This window comes from Hyperolius riggenbachi, chromosome 9 (assembly GCF_040937935.1).
Source record: "Hyperolius riggenbachi isolate aHypRig1 chromosome 9, aHypRig1.pri, whole genome shotgun sequence".
NCBI lineage: Eukaryota > Metazoa > Chordata > Amphibia > Anura > Hyperoliidae > Hyperolius > Hyperolius riggenbachi.
Genome location: NC_090654.1, coordinates 187,562,371 through 187,582,326, shown reverse-complemented (window position 1 = coordinate 187,582,326; position 19,956 = coordinate 187,562,371). Strand labels below are relative to the sequence as shown.

General features: G+C 45.9%; 1 protein-coding gene across 5 annotated transcripts in view; it reads left to right on the top strand.

Moving 5' to 3' along the window:
* Positions 1 to 19,956, top strand: part of LOC137531799 (uncharacterized) — a 193,204-nt gene that overhangs the window by 137,876 nt on the left and 35,372 nt on the right. For all 5 annotated transcript variants that reach the window (XM_068251765.1, XM_068251763.1, XM_068251762.1 and 2 more), the window contains one exon: positions 5,157 to 5,248. In XM_068251765.1, the coding sequence (XP_068107866.1) occupies positions 5,157 to 5,248 (92 nt within the window). The remainder of the gene's footprint in view (positions 1 to 5,156; positions 5,249 to 19,956) is intronic.

Below are 19,956 nucleotides of genomic sequence, written 5' to 3'. Positions count from 1 at the left end.
GAGGGAGCGTAAAAGATTGCTGGCCTCCATGGTCCTGGGCCCAGTGTCGGACTGGGGGCTGGAAAAGCTGAGGAAATGCTCTTGCTGGCCAAGCAGCAGTAATCAGGTGCTGCTGCTCACAGTGAAGACTTGCTGCGGGTTTCTATTGGGAGTGATAACACAGGGTTTCTGCTGCTTGGCCAGCAGGTGGATTTCCTCAGTTTTTCCACCACCCAGTCCAATACTGCCTGGGCCCTCCTGCAATAGCAGGGGCTGCTCCTCAGTAGTTATGCCCCTGGTTCCTCTGCATGGTGGAATATGCTAAGTTGACGTCACAACTTTCATAAGGCACTAATGGCTTGGCGTGTACTGTATCCTGGAGATGGAATTATTTTTTCTGGATCAGACTTGCTCTTCTTTAACAAGCACAAAGGAGTAATCACATGTAGATCCCAGGATTTTGAAAACGTCCACATGTGCCCTACTGTTATGGTTATAGGGATTCCATAAACAGTAATTGTGCTGTTGAAAGTGAAACTAGTTTGCTGCTGTGTGGCCAGTTAACCACTTCCCGACCGCCGTATAGACAATTGGCGGCCGGGAAGTGGACCCCGCAAGGACCGCCGTATTGACAAATGGCGGCGGTCCTTTTACGGGCATGGGCGGCGTGATCGCGTCTTTCGTGACGCGATCGGCCGCCGGGGACTGGCTCCGCCCACCTCGCGCTGTAACCCGCCGGCTGTTCGGAAGCGCCAGCGGGTTACTATCACCCGGATCGCCGCATAAAAAGTGTATAATACACATTGTAATGTTTACAAAGTGTATTATACAGGCTGCCTCCTGCCCTGGTGGTCCCAATGTCCGAGGGACCACCAGGGCAGGCTGCAGCCACCCTATGTCGCACCCAAGCACACTGATTTCCCCCCCGCCTGCCCCAGATCGCCCACAGCACCCCTCAGCCCCTCAGACCCCCCCCTGCCCACCCCCCAGACCCCTGTTTGCACCCAATCACCCCCCTAATCACCCATCAATCACTCCCTGTCACTATCTGTCAACGCTATTTTTTTTTATTCCCCCCCCCCCGCCCCCTGCTGAACACCCCCCCACCCCTCAGATTCTCCCCAGACCCCCCCCCCCCTCCTGTGTACTGTATGCATCTATCCCCCTGATCACCTGTCAATCACCCGTCAATCACCCATCAATCACCCTATGTCACTGCCACCCATCAATCAGCCCCTAACCTGCCCCTTGCGGGCAATCTGATCACCCACACCAAAAGATCGCCCGCAGATCCGACGTCAGATCACCTCCCAAGTGCAGTGTTTACATCTGTTCTCTACCCTAAACACCCACTAATTACCCATCAATCACTCATCAATCACTCCCTATCACCACCTGTCACTGTTACCCATCAGATCAGACCCTAATCTGCCCCTTGCGGGCACCCAATCACCCGCCTACAGGCTCAGATTGCCCTCAGACCCCCCCTTATCAATTCGCCAGTGCAATATTTACATCTGTTTTTCCCTGTAATGACCCACTGATCACCTGTCAATCACCCATCAATCACCCCCTGTCACTGCCACCCATCAATCACCCCCTGTCACTGCCACCCATCAATCAGCCCCTAACCTGCCCCTTGTGGGCAATCTGATCACCCACCCACACCAATAGATCGCCCGCAGATCCGACGTCAGATCACCTCCCAAGTGCAGTGTTTACATCTGTTCTCTACCCTAAACACCCACTAATCACCCATCAATCACCCATCAATCACCCCCTATCACCACCTGTCACTGTTACCCATCAGATCAGACCCCAATCTGCCCCTTGCGGGCACCCAATCACCCACCTACACGCTCAGATTGTCCTCAGACCCCCCCTTATCAATTCGCCAGTGCAATATTTACATCTGTTCTTCCCTGTAATAACCCACTGATCACCTGTCAATCACCCATCAATCACTGCCACACATCAATCACCCCCTGTCACTGCCACCCATCAATCAGCCCCTAACCTGCCCCTTGCGGGCAATCTGATCACCCACCCACACCAATAGATCGCCCGCAGATCCGACGTCATATCACCTCCCAAGTGCAGTGTTTACATCTGTTCTCTACCCTAAACACCCACTAATTACCCATCAATCACCCCCTGTCACTGCTACCTATCAGATTAGACCCCTATCTGCCCCTAGGGCACTCAATCACCCGCCCACACCCTCAGAACGCCCTCAGACCCCAGCCCTGATCACCTCGCCAGTGCATTGCTTGCATCTATCCCCCCCTCTAATCACACCTTGAGACATCCATCAATCACCTTCTGTCACCCCCTAGCACACCTACCCATCAGATCAGGCCCTAATTTGCCCCGTGTGGGCTCCTGATCACTCGACCAAACCCTTAGATCCCCCTCAGACCCCCTTCCGATCACCACCCCAGTGCATTGATTGCATCTATTTTTCCCTCTAACCACCCCCTGAGACACCCATCAATCCCCTCCTGTCACCCCCCTAGCACTCCTATCCATCAGATCAGGCCCAATACAACCTGTCATCTAAAAGGCCACCCTGCTTATGACCGGTTCCACAAAATTCGCCCCCTCATAGACCGCCTGTCATCAAAATTTGCAGATGCTTATACCCCTGAACAGTCATTTTGAGACATTTGGTTTCCAGACTACTCAGGGTTTTGGGCCTGTAAAATGCCAGGGCGGTATAGGAACCCCACAAAGTGACCCCATTTTAGAAAAAAGACACCCCAATGTATTCTGTTAGGTGTATGACGAGTTCATAGAAGATTTTATTTTTTGTCAAAAGTTAGCGGAAATTGATTTTTATTGTTTTTTTTTTTCATAAAGTGTCATTTTTCACTAACTTGTGACAAAAAATAAAATCTTCTATGAACTCGCCATACACCTAACGGAATACCTTGGGGTGTCTTCTTTCTAAAATGGGGTCACTTGTGGGGTTCCTATACTGCCCTGGCATTTTAGGGGCCCTAAACCGTGAGGAGTAGTCTAGAAAACAAATGCCTAAAAATGACCTGTGAATAGGACGTTGGGCCCCTTAGCGCACCTAGGCTGCAAAAAAGTGTCACACATGTGGTACCGCCGTACTCAGGAAAAGTAGTATAATGTGTTTTGGGGTGTATTTGTACACATACCCATGCTGGGTGGGAGAAATCTCTCTGTAAATGGACAATTGTGTGTAAAAAAAATTAAACAATTGTCATTTACAGAGATATTTCTCCCACCCAGCATGGGTATGTGTAAAAATACACCCCAAAACACATTATACTACTTCTCCTGAGTACGGCGGTACCACATGTGTGGCACTTTTTTACACCCTAAGTACGCTAAGGGGCCCAAAGTCCAATGAGTACCTTTAGGATTTCACAGGTCATTTTGCGACATTTGGTTTCAAGACTACTCCTCACGGTTTAGGGCCCCTAAAATGCCAGGGCAGTATAGGAACCCCACAAATGACCCCATTCTAGAAAGAAGACACCCAAAGGTATTCCGTTAGGAGTATGACCTGTGAAATCCTAAAGGTACTCATTGGACTTTGGGCCCCTTAGCGCAGTTAGGGTGCAAAAAAGTGCCACACATGTGGTATCGCCGTACTCTGGAGAAGTAGTATAATGTGTTTTGGGGTGTATTTTTACACATACCCATGCTGAGTGGGAGAAATATCTCTGTAAATGGACAATTGTGTGTAAAAAAAAAAATCAAACAATTGTCATTTACAGAGATATTTCTCCCACCCAGCATGGGTATGTGTAAAAATACACCCCAAAACACATTATACTACTTCTCCTGAGTACGGCAATACCACATGTGTGGCACTTTTTTGCAGCCTAACTGCGCTAAGGGGCCCAAAGTCCAATGAGCACCTTTAGGCTTTACAGGGGTGCTTACAATTTAGCACCCCCCAAAATGTCAGGACTGTAAACACACTCCACAAATGACCCCATTTTGGAAAGTAGACACTTCAAAGTATTCAGAGAGGGGCATGGTGAGTCCGTGGCAGATTTCATTTTTTTTGTCACAAGTTAGAAGAAATGGAAACTTTTTTTTTTTTTTTTTTTTTTGTCACAAAGTGTCATTTTCCGCTTACTTGTGACAAAAAATAATATCTTCTATGAACTCACTATGCCTCTTAGTGAATACTTTGGGATGTCTTCTTTCCAAAATGGGGTCATTTGGGGGGTATTTATACTATCCTGGAATGCTAGCCCCTCATGAAACATGTCAGGTGTTCAGAAAAGTTAGAGATGCTGGAAAATGGGAAAATTCACTTTTTGCACCATAGTTTGTAAACGCTATAACTTTTTCCCAAACCAATAAATATAGGCTGAATGGGGTTTTTTTTATCAAAAACATTTTTCGTGCTGCATGTATACAGAAATTTTACTTTATTTGAAAAATGTCAGCACAGAAAGTTAAAAAAATCATTTTTTGGACAAAATTCATGTCTTTTTTGATGAATATAATAAAAAGTGAAAATCGCAGCAGCAATCAAATAGCACCAAAAGAAAGCTTTATTAGTGACAAGAAAAGGAGCCAAGATTCATTTAGGTGGTAGGTTGTATGAGCGAGCAATAAACCGTGAAAGCTGCAGTGGTCTGAATGGAAAAAAAGTGCCTGGTCCTTAAGGGGGGGTAAAGCCCACGGTCCTCAAGTGGTTAAGATGTAGATGGTGCTTAGTAGAGACCTTCTGAGTAAGGTCCACACAAGTCCAGCAGAAAGACATGCTTATACATAGTTTTGCTCCACCATGCATAAGTACTTTGATGTACTGGGCATGTGCAGACCTTATTTGTGCATCCCCAGTGCGGTTGCACTCGATCATAGCCTCGCTGTAGGTTAGAATAAACCTCTTCAACCCACTGGGTCAAAGAGTTATAGAGGGACAGTGGATCACAAGGATCCGGGAAGCCTCTGGACCCTCCAGAGACTTCCCACTAATGAGGTAAGTATCTAACATTTATTCTTTTATTCCACTTCAGGGCTACTTCAATTGAATTAAGCTTGCCAGTCTATTCAGCGGGTAGATGTTCTAACAAATTTCATATGTAATATTTAATATTTTCCTGATTTAAAGGTGTATTGTAAAATATTATTCTGTGGTAAAAAAACAAACAAACATTGTAATAATTTGTGTTGTGTCCGTTTAGCCACAGATCTGCAGTTCGCAAATACAACTGAAGGACGACCTGTCCCGTTTGCCACAGCTGGGGATTGTTACATTGCAGCCAAATGCCCTCAGGTAATAGACATCATTGTTATCACATTTTTGTTTATTTTTTTTACACTTCAACTCCCTTGACTAAAGATGCCTCAAATGTAAAATTTTGCTACAAAAAGCAAGGACTGTGGTAAATTTGTGTTCCAGTCAGGTACAGCGCCTACTTGCAGAGCATACAGCAGGAAGCATTGCTAGTTTTACATTCCATATTACTTAAAGCTATGATAATAATCTTCCTGTATTCTGTGATGGCATTTACTGTAGAGAGCTTTTTCAGGATTTTTTAAGCGCCGGCAATTTTTAAAATCCCCCTAAAAGCACTTGTGCAATGATTCCCTATAAGAGTGTTTACATCTGAGCGGTTCGATTATGATCCGCTCACCAAAGCGCTGCCTGTACCATTTTTAGGGTGATTTGCCTCAATGAAAGGTATAGGGAAATCGCAAAACGCTTGAAAAAGCGCTTTGTATGGCGATTTCCCCAGCGCTTTTAAAGGGACTCCGAGCAGTGCAGAAACTATGGAAAGATGCATATCATTTTAAAGCTCTCTTTCTCCTCTTTCCAATGATATATTAACCGCCACCCTATGCCTTTTAGTTTTTGCTATTTTCGCGATTGAAATGGCCGCGATTTCAAACGCGAAAATAGAGAAAACTAAAAGGCGTAGGGCGACGATTTAGGTGTCGCCAGAAAGAGGAGAAAGAGAGCTTTAAAATGATATCCATCTTTCCATAGTTACTTGTATTACACAGGACGACACTTTCCCCAGTGTCAGCAGCTCTATTCAGTAGAAAAAGTCGCCCTGTGTAATACAATGTAACTATAGAAAGATGGATATCATTTTAAAGCTCTCTTTCTCCTCTTTCTGGCGACACCTAAATCGTCGCCCTACGCCTTTTAGTTTTCTCTATTTTCGCAATTGAAATCGCAGCCGCGGCAATTTCAATCGCGAAAATAGCGAAAACTAAAAGGAGTAGGGCAGCGGTTTATATATCATTGGAAAGAGGAGAAAGAGAGCTTTAAAATGATATGCATCTTTCCATAGTTTCTGCACTGCTCGGAGTCCCTTTAATAATAAATACATTGCATTTATTTTTTTCCGGTTCAAAGAGTTCACTTCCTGACTTGTGTTAGGAAGTGAAAAAACAAATCGATCTGCAAAAGCGCTTTACAAAAAAATCACAACACGCAGGTAAGCGCCAGGAGGTGCTAAAAATAATCATGCAAAAAAAAAATCTCAAAACGCTGGTGTCAGTAATTTCGATTTTAGATGTGAACAAGGCCTAAATGCATACAGGGTGCATTTCTATATGTTCTCTTTCTGTCCTATGTAAGAGTTCAGTTCCATTTTAAAGGAATCATACGCCAATAACAGCCTCCCCACGATCTACTTACCCAGGGCTTTTTTCCAACCCCTTGCCACCGACACGTCCTGCGCTGCAGCTCCGCTCCCAGCTGCCGGCCCGGGACCCCCGTCGGTGCAGAGGCTGACCTCAAGATCGTCCTCTACTGCAGTGTTTCTCAACATTTTATTGGTATGTACCCCTTTTAAAAACCTGTACTCACCAAGTACCCCCTAGCATAGTAAACATTATCACAAGTACCCCTTAACAAATATATATTTAATCATAGTACATGATAATTGGTTCTAATCAATTTCCAAGCATTTACTATTGCTAATAATTAGCTATAATACAAATTTGGTGTTGTTTAAATGAGATTTATTATTTTCTAAAACTTTACATTTGTTATTCTTGGTTATGTATATCAAGCCTGAGTACCCCCTGGAACCATCAGAAGTACCCCCTGGGGTACGCGTACCACACGTTGAGAACCTAGGCTCTACTGCACCTGTGTGAGCACAGCTGTCAATCAAGTCCACGCTGTCCGGATTGTACCGATCAGGCTCAGTAGTTCTGCACCTGCGCACTACACTCCGGACAGCGTGGACCTAATTGACAGCTGCGCTCACACAGGTGCAGTAGAGGACTACCTCGAGGTTGGCCTCTGCGCCAGCAGGGACCCCGGGCCGACGGCTGGGAGCAGAGCTGCAGCATGGGACGTGTTGGTGGCAAGGGGCTGGAGGAAGCCCTGGGTAAGTAGATCATGGGGAGGCTGTTTTTGGTTGATGATTACTTTAAGGTGTAAACTCCTGAGGTCGGTGAGGCCTGGGAACCACTCCGGGTGCTTTGTAGCAATTACAGAGCGCCCATGATTTGCTGAATCGTGGAAGCGATTTCACCCCAATTACCGTAGTGATGGTGATTTGGCTATAGCCACTGATGCAATCACTCTGGGATCACATTCCAATATGCTGAAAGCAGCATTCTGCGATCGTTCTGTGATTGTGACACTGCTAGTGGGACCTCCCCATAGAGATCCACAGTTTTACTGCTTTGCCAATCGCTGCTAATCACAAGCTCACAAGCGCTGGAAAGCTCTCCTAGTGAGTCACAGGCCTTATGAAGCAGGGATTGGACTGTAAGCTGCTGAGGCAAATGTTTGTCAATTGCATTATTTTTGAATTGTTCAAGGATTTAATGCGGTAATTAAAGCAGACCTGAACTCAGAACTTCTTGCTCTAAAAGATACGCAGCAGCATAATAACCTTTAAAGAAAAGCATTTCTTTGTCACAGCTGATACAAATCCTGCAATAAATCTGCAGTGTATCTACCTCCTGCTTTCATGGAAGCAGACATATTGTTAATATCCTTTGATACCAAATAATTTTTTCAACCGTGGACCATTGTAGCCCCTCACACACTCCATTGAGTTCTGGTTCACCATGAGCTTGCTGGTTAGTCTGTACCTCAGGGTGTTTCAAGTCCCACTACATAGAGCCAAATTAATCCAAGCCATGCACTGATGAGGATCAACCAATCCGAAACAGTCTGTATGCATGTTGGATTATTATGGCTCTGTACCAATTAACAAGCTGACACATCATTGCATTCCAGCGGATCTGGAGGTGTGTTTAGCTTCTAAGGACAACAAAGGTTAATTTGCATATATTTAGCAGTGATGCACTGGGAGACATCTCGGAGCTTACACCAACCTGAATTATAGCAAATTCTTTCTGTTTTAAGAAAGCAAACTTTTGTTTTCCATAGCATTTTAGTAAGGGGGCTTTTTGGACCATTGTAGCCCCTCACACACTCCAGTGAGTTCTGATTCACCATGAACCTTGCCGGTTAGTCTGTGTCTCAACTGTAGCAGTTAACTGAAACAAGAGAGAGATCAAATTACAACTTGTGATTAAGACACAGATGAGGATGAAATTAGACAGGCTTAACTCTCTAAATACATACAGGGTGCATTTCTCTGTTTTCCTTCTGTCCTGTGCAAGAGTTCAGGTCCACTTTAAGGCTTCTTGCACACAGGGACGTTACAGGCGCACGTTAGTGCAGCCTGTAGCGCTCCCCCAACGCACAGCAATGTAACACAAGTGGGCTGTTCACACTGCTCACGTTGCGTTACATTGTAACGCACCAAAGTGCTGCATGCTGTGCATTCTACGCGGCTAAGCCGCCCGCGTTAGACTGTTTGTACATGCTCAGTCATGTTGGGGAGGAGGGGAGAGTGGCCGGGCACATGGCTAATTAATATTCACTGCACTCAGTGACGTGCAGTGTTTAATTCCTGGAGCGGCCGCTCTGTGCGGAGATTGGCTGGGCGGGACCACGTGATGCCGCATGCGTCCAAGAGTACGCATCACGGACGCCAGAGTGAGCTGCACAACGCGGCTCACTCCGACGTCCACACCAGAGAGCACCAGGCGTTGCGTTAGGGGCACGTTTATGTGCCCTATAACGTCCCCTAAATGCAACGTCCTGGTGTGTAACTAGCCTTAAAGAAAACCTGAACTGAACATTAAGGCTTCTTGCACACCAAGACGTTGCATTAGGTGGCACGTTAAGGTCGCATAACGTGCACCTAACACAACGTATGGTGCTGCAAGAGCCGACGGTAGAGTGAGCCGCATTAGGCGGCTCGAGTCCTATAATGTCTCCCAGAGTGGCGCTGATTGGCCAGCGGGACCACGTGATGCGGAGCGAGACACTCCGCATCACGTGGTCCCGCCGGCCAATCAGCGCCCGCCAGTGCAGTGAATATTAAGTAGCCATGTGCGCGGCTACTGTAGCTGGCTCTCCCCGCCTCCTCTCCGCCCCCCACTGCGCATGTGCAAACAGTCTAACGCGGCTATAGCCGCTCCAACGCCGTAGCATGCTGCACTTTGCACAGAACGTGCAGCGTTACATGTAACGCAACGTGGGCTGTGTGAACAGCCCACTTGTGTTACATTGCTGTGCGTTGGGGGAGCGTTACAGGCGCACTAACGTGCGCCTGTAACGTCTTGGCGTGTAAGCAGCCTAAAAGTCAAAATAAACATACACAAGTTATACTTACCTCCTGTTTAGTCTACTCCTCAATCTATTTTTCCTCTCCTGCATCCTGTTTGTCCACTGTGATCAATGGAATTCTCCGTCCTCCATTTTGAAAATGGCTATTACCCCATAACAGCTTCCTGGTCAGCACATTGTTAAACTGTAACATCGCCCACTTGAGCCATAGGCAAACATGAACACATCAGTTCTCCTCTCAGCTGTAACTGACAGCAACTGATATATAACTGACAGCAACTGATATATTTCAGTTCTGACAAAATGTTGTCAGAACTGGAAGGGATCACTGTAAGAAGAAAATTGTGAGCTTCTGAGAGGAACTGATGGCAAGGTAACTATGTAATGTTCATTTGAAGTTACCTCATGTGTTTATTTTAAATAATTTTACTCAGTACAGGTTCTCTTTAAGGTTGCCTAAACTGAAACAAATCTGGCCAGTTAAACTTACTTTGGGTGTCTCCCAGTCCGCTGTAGTCCTTCAGGTTCCTCATTGTCGTTCTGCTCTCATCCATTCAGCAGCTGTGCCCCTCTGAAAGTTGGTCCACTGAATAAGCACAGAACGCTTCAAGCCACAGGAGCACGATCGATGGGGCGCACTGCCCAGGGCGACGCATGCAGGTTTCGGATGGGACAGCTGCTAAGTGGAACAGCGAGGGACCAGCAGGACAACGGGGCTGGAAGGAATTCTAGGTAAGCTAAATTGGCCAGATTTGTTTCATTTTAGGTTTCCTTTAGGGTACATTTACACTTGTGCGCTGCGGTAGTGGTGGGATTTAGAACAATCGCGCTGCACCCAAAAAGTTGCACTTTGCGTTATAGCCATGGTGCGACCGATGAGAAAAATAACACGACTTCCGGTGCTCTTCAGTGAGTCACAGGGTAAGACACTGCAGCTTGTGCATTAGTTATCCGGTGCCCGGGACACTTCCATTTCATTGTGTCACACCGCAGGCAGTGTGTCATACCTTATTGACTTAAATGGCCACTGGGACAAGCTGTGGCGAGGGAGAGTACGGGGACGTGATGCGGTAAGTGATGCTGTCACTTTAAAGGAAAACTGAAGTGAGAAAAATATGGAGGCTACCATATTTATTTCTTTTTAAACAATACCAATTGTCTGGCAGCCCTTCCATATGCCTCTCGCTTCAGTTGTCCTTCAAACTTGTAATGAATGATTGCTGCTATAGAGCAATCATTAACTGTTATACTGGTGCATTAGCGGCAGGGACGGGGGAGCACACATGTGCGCGTGGAATGGCGCGTGTATGCGCACAAGCGTGCAGTGGTATCAAGTGCAGGAAATGTGTCTCACATGCTGGAATCTTTAGGAGCATAGATTACCACGTGAGAGTCGCGTCCAAGAATCCTAACTGGTACAATAGCCCCTTTTCTCCTAAGAGATACATTTTCATCTTCTGTTTACAATAACTTCTCAGCACTCTGCAATTAAAAGTAGTGAAAAGTAGTGTCAAAATTATTCTGAGTATTTTCTTGCTTGCTGGGGGGTTAAAAGGCATTTTATGACATGATGTGAAAATATAACTTAGGAGAAAATGTAGGAGAAAAAAGAAATAGTAAATTGGATCAGGCCCAATGTCCATTTAGGCGGCTTACCAGAGGTAGAGCATTGGGCCATATGCCCATAGAGCAGCAGTATCAGAAGGGCTCCAGTGCATTACAGAAGAGCTTTTCTGAGCGCTCTGTGATTTGAAAAGCTGCTAATGTTATCCTATGTGTGTGTGCATACTGGAGCGATGTGCATTGCATTAGTAAGAGCTTTTAAAATCTCTAGCGTTTAAAAAGCTCTTGTGGTGAGCACCAGCCCTCAGTTGTATCTTATGGAGGGATGGCACACTCCTTTTTGACATAACTACTTGTATAGACAGGCTTTCTAATCTGACAATATACACTAAAGGGGGGGATCTGCCTATATATACTAAAGGGAGGATCTGACTATATACACTAAAGGGGGATCTGCCTCTATACTCTAAAGGGGAGGGGGGATCTGCCTCTATGTACTAAAGGGGGGAACCTGCCTATATACACAAGGGGATCTTGCACATTGGCGTGTGCGTGCACGCCTGAAGAGGATGAATGGGGGGGGGGGGCACAAATAACTTGTTACGGTCATGGCGCTGTGAAACCTAAGGCCGGCCCTGGTGGTGCGTTTGGTCTTACCTCCTGGCTCTAGTGCCGAGTCCCCTCTGTGCTGCTTCTGAAGACCTTCATTCTGCTCTGCCTCAGCTTTGGTCCGAGTCTTCCTGCAAGTTGTGTGATGATAAACGATGAACAGAAAACCAAGATGGAGGCAGAGCAGAAAAGACAGCTGCAGAAGAATAAAAAGAGAGGTTTCAATGCTGGAGCCCGATGGTAATATCAAATGCACTACTACTCTGATCTACCAGTATGGGAAAAGGAAGTATGAGCAGAAGCTGCCAGGGAAGCATGGGAAGGGGTCCCTTGTGGAGGGTTTCTGGTCCTCCCCTCACCACCGGGTCCCTCCTGCAACTGTGTAGGCCGATCCATCATAGTCACACCACTGTCACACACACAAGCTCACATATTCATACACTCACAAATACTATGTACGTACAGTGGTTTTCAAAAGTATTCGCCCCCCTTTAAGTTTTCCACATTTTGTCATATTACTGCCACAAACATTTTTTACAAATGAATAACTGCAAAGTGGGATGTGCGTAGTTATTCAGCCCCCTTTGGTCTGAGTGCAGTCAGTTGCCCATAGACATTGCCTGATAAGTGCTAATGACTAAATAGAGTGCACCAGTGTGTAAGCTAATGTCAGTACAGGCCGAACAAGGAGAGAGAAATGCAGTCAAGAGGCCCATGGTGACTCTGGACGAGCTGCAGAGATCTACAGCTTAGGTGGGGGAATCTGTCCATAGGACAACTATTAGTCATGCACTGTACAAAGTTGGTCTTTATGGAAGAGTGGCAAGAAGAAAGCCATTGTTAACAGAAAAGCATAAGAAGTCCCATTTGCAGTTTGCCACAAGCCATGTGGAGTACACAGCAAACATGTGGAAGAAGGTGCCCTGGTCAGATGAGACCAAAATGGAACTTTTTGGCCAAAATGCAAAACGCTATATGTGGCGGAAAACTAACACTGCACATCACTCTGAACTAACCATCCCCACTGCCAAATATGGTGGGTTGCATCATGCTCAGGGGGTGCTTCTCTTCAGCAGGGACAGGGAAGCTGGTCAGAGTTGTTGGGAAGATGGATGTATCCTGTATTTGGATACAGGGCAATCTTGGAAGAAAACCTCTTGGAGTCTGCAAAAGATGGAGGTTCGCCATCCAACTGGACAACGACCCTAAACATAAAGCCAGGGCAACAATTTAATGGTTTAAAACAAAACATATCCATGTGTTAGAATGGCCCAGTCAAAGTCCAGATCTAAATCTAATCGAGAATCTGTGGCAAGATCTGAAAACTGCTGTTCACAAATGCAATCCATCTAATCTGACTGAGCTGGAGCTGTTTTGCAAAGAAGAATTGGCAAGGATTTCAGTCTCTTGATGTGCAAAGCTGGTAGAGACATACCCTAAACGACTGGTAGCTGTAATTGCAGCAAAAGGTGGTTCTACAAAGTATTGACTCAGGGGGCTGAATAATTACGCACACCTCACTTTGCAGTTATTTTAAAAAAAAATGTATGGAATCATGTATGATTTTTGTTCAACTTCTCAAGTGTACACCACTTTGTATTGGTCTTACACGCGGAATTCCAATAAAATTGATTCATGCTTGTGGCAGTAATATGACAAAATGTGGAAAACTTCAAGGGGGCCGAATACTTTTGCAAACCACTGTATATACCCTCACACACATACAGAGTCCGATACATAGGACATCTTGTCACAGTATTTCATCAATTTGGGAAAGTACTATGGATAATATTTCATTGGAAAAAGGTCATTCTATCATCTAAAACAAATCTATTTTATTAAATCCATATAGTATGCAGTATCATAACAGTACATATCATATACAATTCTTTAAAGAAAACCTGAACTGAAAATTAAAAGTCAAATAAGCATACACAAGTCATACTTACCTTCCATGTAGTCTACTCCTCAGTGTCTTTCTCCTGTCCCGCCTCCTGTTTGTTCACTGTGATCAATGGAATTTTCCGTCCTCCATTTTGAAAATGGCCATTACCCATAACAGCTTTCTGGTCAGCACACAGTTAAACTGTAACATCGCCCACTTGAGCCATAGGGAAACATGGACATTACCTGGTACATCAGTTTTTCTCTCAGCTATAACTGACAGCAACTGATATTTTACTGACAGCAACTGATATATTTCAGATCTGACAAAATATTGTCAGAACTGGAAGGGATAATTGTCAGAAGAAAATGGTGAGCTTCTGAGAGGAACTGATGGCAAGGTAACTATGCAATGTTCATTTGAAGTTACCTCATGTGTTTATTTTAAATATTTTTACTCAGTACAGGTTCTCTTTAAAAAAACAAATAGGTGTTCATAGTGGGTTCCATACAAATATTGTAAATACATATATGGCCTATACTGATGCAAATAATGTTGTTTAAACCCCTCAAATTATTAGGTGGTATATTTAAAGTTTTAGTTCCTGGGTCACACGGTACATGGCCACTCCGCAGTGGCTCTAAATCACTCCAACATGGGGGCAATGTCACAGCCTTGTTAAAATTATATCATATATGAACTGTCCTGCATACTATGTGCTTGTTATGGCTTCCTTGCTACATGTATGGACTGCCTATTCTGCTTGTGCTTATGCTGGCTATTGAGTGGTATGCAATGTGTTCTCGCTGTCTACATAGAGACTGCTGTGGGTTTGGCCACAATTTACTAACTAGCTACCTGCACGTCTTTGCTTTGGCTAACCTAGGAATCTGCTCGGAGTCTTTTTCACATGATTCTGCGAGTGGGACTCATGGAATAGTGACCTAAGTGACTGCTACATGCTTATGCTAACTTTGTGGATACCCACCACTTGCATGCACATGCTTATACATCCATGTGACTGTAGCCACTGCTAACAAGCCTGTTTGCATAACCGGTGCATAGAATCTATGGGATGGCCTCTACCATAGACACGGTTACACCAGTGGAACTTTGCCCTCAAGCAATAGAAAAAAGGTTATACTAGAGTGGATCTAACAGGATGTAACATATATAGGCCCAAACCTAGAATCTTTACAGGGGGTCCTTTGGGTCATAGTTATTGGGGACTGAATCCCCATATAGACACCCAAGAGTCAATTTCTCTTTTATACATTTACATGATTATCTGTTGACATGGTGCATGTGAATGTCAAATTTATGTGAATGTTTTTTAGCATCAATAATCTTTTTTTATTTTTGGTCCCGCTGTACCCGGGTCCGCACAGGAGACCACGGGGCCACCCCCTGGGCACCCCCCACAACCACTTCTCCCAGCGCAGACAGGGCCCCCACAGCACCGGTAGAAGTCCAAGTGGCCGACGTTCTCAGGCACCTCCAACAACTGAATGCCAGGAAAGCCCCTGGCCCAGATGGCGTGTCATCTAGGTGCCTGAGAACATGCACTAGCCAGCTAGCCCCTGTTCTGTCCCCCATATTTCAGAATTCCTTGACGAGTGGCAAAGTTCCTTCCTGCCTCAAAAGGTCCACCATCATACCGGTACCCAAAAAAACAGGCGTCATGGACCTCAACAATTATAGACCCGTTGCCCTTACCCCAACTGTCATGAAGATATTCGAAAAACTGGTCCTCAGTCATCTGAAAGTCTCCACCCAGGGGCGTAGCAATAGGGGTTGCAGAGGTAGCCACCGCATCGGGGCCCTTGGGCCAGAGGGGCCCTGAAGGGTCCTCCCTCAACTACAGTATTAGCTCTTTATTGGTCCTGTGCTGGTAATAATCACTTCTATATATACTTTGAATAGTAGTGATCACTAACAAACAGTTCCCCATCCTCTTCTTGCTCCTCTGACACTGTTGTTGCCCTTGGCAGGTTTTGGTGCGCCGTATCAATTGTTATGTACAGAGTGCTTATGGGGCCCCCATTGTAAAACTTGCATCGGGGCCCACAGCTCCTTAGCTACGCCACTGTCTCCACCAATGCCCTCCTAGATCCACTTCAATTCGCTTACAGAGCAAACAGGTCCATTGACGATGCCATCAACATCAGTCTGGCATTCATCATGGAACATCTGGACAGACCCAACACCTACGCTAGGATCCTCTTCCTTGACTTCAGCTCTGCCTTTAATACAATCTGCCCGGACATACTGCACCACAACTTAGGGCAACTCGGGCTCGACCAAACTCTCTGCGCTTGGATCAAGGACTTCCTCACAAATAGGACGCAACAAGTCAAACTTGGCAGCTGCCTTTCCCGAGTGAGGACCACAAACACAGGCGCCCCGCAAGGGTGTGTACTGTCTCCGATACTTTTCTCCCTATAAACTAACCGATGTTCCTCAACCGCCGACGGTGTTAAGGTCATTAAATTTGCACATGACACCACCATACTTGGCCTCATCAGGGGAGGGGATGAACGCACCTACCACAGTGAGATTGAGAGAATTTGCAACTGGTGTAAGGACAACATGCTCGTCCTAAATGCTGCAAAGATTGTCGAGCTGGTCGTGGACTTCAGAAAGCGCCCTCCTCCACCTAACCCAGTCTTCATCGATGGCACTGAGGTCAGCCGAGTATCAAGTGCAGGGCCGGGCCGACACATAGGCTCAGGAGGCTGGAGCCTCGGGGCGGAGCTCACTGCTGTGTGGGAGGGGCGCAAGGAGCAGGTCTGTGTATTGCCTAGCTTGCTGCCCACCACCCCCGCTGTGTATGCTGCACTCACCACTTTTCTGGCTGCAGTGCTGGCTGGCTGCTGGGGAAGACAAGCGGAGCAGATGAGCTGTTTATAATCAGCTTTCTGCTGCTCGCTGTCCCCAGTCTCTCCTGGCTGCGTGTGTGTATAGAGAGCGCCCCTCCCCTCCTCTCTTCTTCATGTGACACTGAGGGGCGGGGATGAGCACTGAAACCCGGGCATTTCGATCTAGAATGAAGACTGTGGAAGAGAAGAGATAGCTATGCGGGGGAAGGGGGGAGAGACACTGCAGGGAGAGGTATGTTCAGACCAGAATATGCACACATGATTCTGCTCTTTTCCAGCTCACACACTGCCTGTGTTCCTGGTGCTTGCATGATAGATCAGTTTCCCTAATGCTGCCTTGTTTGTGCACTACAGGATACACTCAGCTGAGCGCTCTCTCTCTCTCTCTCTCCTTCCCTGTCCCTGAAGCTGCTGCATCAGTATGTTGAGGTTGTAAGATTACAGGAATAACTGCAGCTTTTTAACACCCCAGAGCTGGGCAAAGGAGAGCACAGGGGGGAGTGACTATGTGCTGTGTCAGGTGTGTGATAATGATGGCTTCTATGTCACCAACTCCCCTGCCCCTCTCCCATTCCCTATCACTCTATTTCTCCGGCATCAGGCTATATTTCCCCTTAAAGGGGTTCTGTGGGGGTGTCCTGGGGATAAAAACACACTTACCTGGGGCTTCTATCAGCCCCCCTGTAGCAGTAATGTCCCACACCGTCCTCCTCCGATCCACCGTTCTCCCCCGCCGGCTCCGGGCAATTATTCGTCTGACGACAGACGAATAATGCGGGCTCCCATTCGTGTCAGTGGAAGCTTACCGCGCAGGTGCAGTACAAAGGTTTCTCGTACTGCGCCTGCGCAGTAAGCTTCTGATGATGCCGGCGGAAGCGAGCAGGCGCGCGGCCATTGGCACCCAGCCGCAGTTGAAAGCGTGCCGCGCTGGACTGGAGCCGGCGGCGGAGAATGGCGGATCGGAGGAGGACTGCGTGGGACATTACTGCTACAGGGGGCTGATAGAAGCCCCAGGTAAGTGTCTGTATTTAACCCCAGGACACCACCACAGAACCCCTTTAACCTCCCCCCAAGGACAAAGGAAAACAGAGAAATGCACCCTGTATGTATTTAGAGAGTTTAGCCTGTCTAATTCCCCTTCATCTGTGACTAATCACAAGTTGTAGTTTGATCTCACCCCTGTGCCACCTGATTGCCATGGCAGATAAGACATATAAGCTCATTTAAAAGCTCAGGATATTAGCAATGTCTGCTTCCATGAAAGCAGGAAGTAGACACACTGCAGATTTATTGCAGGATTTGTATCAGCTGTAACATCGAAATTTTTTTCTTTAAAGGTTATTATACTGTTGCCTATCTTTTAGAGCAGAGAGGAAGTTCAGGTCCGCTTTAAAGTGGCCACTACCGATACAATTTTCCGGACAATCAGTCATCCTAGACCACTAATGACAGCTTGCTGGTATATCTAATTCGATCAAATTGATGGAATCGATCCAAAAAAGTATCAATTCCATTAATCTGAGCAAATTGGATAGCAGCTTTTCTTCCATTAGTGGGTCCGAAAGATCGTTTCTGATCAATGTTATCAAATCAGACGATCAATCATCTGGAGAATTGTATAATGAATGGCCACTTTAAGTATTTATATAGTGATGATGCCCTCCATAGCACTTTGAAGAGTACATAGCAATATTGCTGATTATTCTCAGAGCTTAAACTGTAATCCTACCATAGTTATAGTGTAAAAAGTCTCTACCATATTAATATGTATTTATATAGCACTGACATGTTCTGCAGCACTTTACAGAGTACATAGTCATGTCACTGACTGTCCTCAGAGGAGCTCACACTCTAATCCTACCATAGTCATAGTCTAATGTCCTGCCATATTATTATTATGTATTTATATAGCACTGACATCTCCTGCAGCACTTTACAGAGTACATAGTCATGTCACTGACTGTCCTCAGAGGAGCTCACATTCTAATCCTACCATAGCCATTGTCTAATGTCCTACCATGTTATTTATGTATTTATATAGCACCGACATCTTCTGCAGCACATTACAGAGTACATAGTCATGTCACTGACTGGCCTCAGAGGAGCTCACAATCTAATCCTGCCATAACCATAGTCTAATGTCCTACCATATTCACATTATTATGTATTTATATAACATTGACATGTTCTGCAGCACTATACAGAGTACATATTCATGTCACTGACTGTCCCCAGAGGAGCTCACAATCTAATCCTACCATAGTGTAATGTGTCCTACCATATTATGTATTTATATAACACTGACATCTTCTGCAGCAGTACTGTATACAGAGTATATAGTCATGTCACTGACTGTCCTCAGAGGAGCTTACAATCTAATCCTACCATAGTCATAGTCTAATATCCTACCATATTATTATTATGTATTTCTATAGCACTGACATCTCCTGTGTTGGATTCAATGTGTTTGATCTTTGTAAGCTTACTGCTCACTCAGTCATCAGAGAGCTGCACATGCGCAGTAAGCTTACGGAGCAGGGGGGGGGGGGGGCGCACTTGGGCAGCTCAGCCTCTGTTGATTGTGAACCTTGTCCCAGCCCTGATCAAGTGTTCAGTTCTTGGGCACTATCATCACCAATGACTTGAGATGGAGTGAAAACACCACCAAATGCCAGAAGAAGGCACAGCAACGGCTGTTCTTTTTAAGACAACTAAGGAAGTTTGGCATTCCACAGGAGCTATTGTCAAGCTTCTACTCTGCCACCATCGAGTCTATCCTGTGCTCCTCTATCATTGTCTGGTATGGAGGCGTCACCACAAGTGACCAGTACAGACTACAAAGAGTAATCCATGCTGCAGAAAGAATCATCGGTTCACCACTGGACCTCCTGCACGCAACCAGGCTGAGGACAAGGGCTAACAGGATCACACATGACCCCCACCATCCTGGCAGTAGCTTCTTCAACCACATGCGCTCAGACCACCGCTACAGAGCTATTTCCACCAAGACCTCTAGACACAGGAACTCCTTCTTCCCCCAACCAGTGCACCTTCTGAACTCATGCCCTGCACACAGCAGGCTTGCCACCCTGGTCTAGATAGCCATATGCTCCTACTCTGTGGCTGTTCTTCATTCGCTCCTAAGACTAATTAACTCTTGAGCTATTTAGCTGGTTCAGCCGCTACGCACCTACTCTATGTCTGTTCTTCATTGCACGTGCTCCTGCACTACTATGTTTCAATGCCTATGTCAATGTATGTATGTGTATTGCACTACTCTGTTCCAATGCCTATGTTAATTAATGTATGTATGTATGTATGTATGGGTAATGCACCACCTTGTTTAATGCTGCTTGCACTATGCCGATGTGTACCACAAACAATTCCGAATGTGGCAACCGCCGCACTTGGCGAAATAAATTTGATTCTGA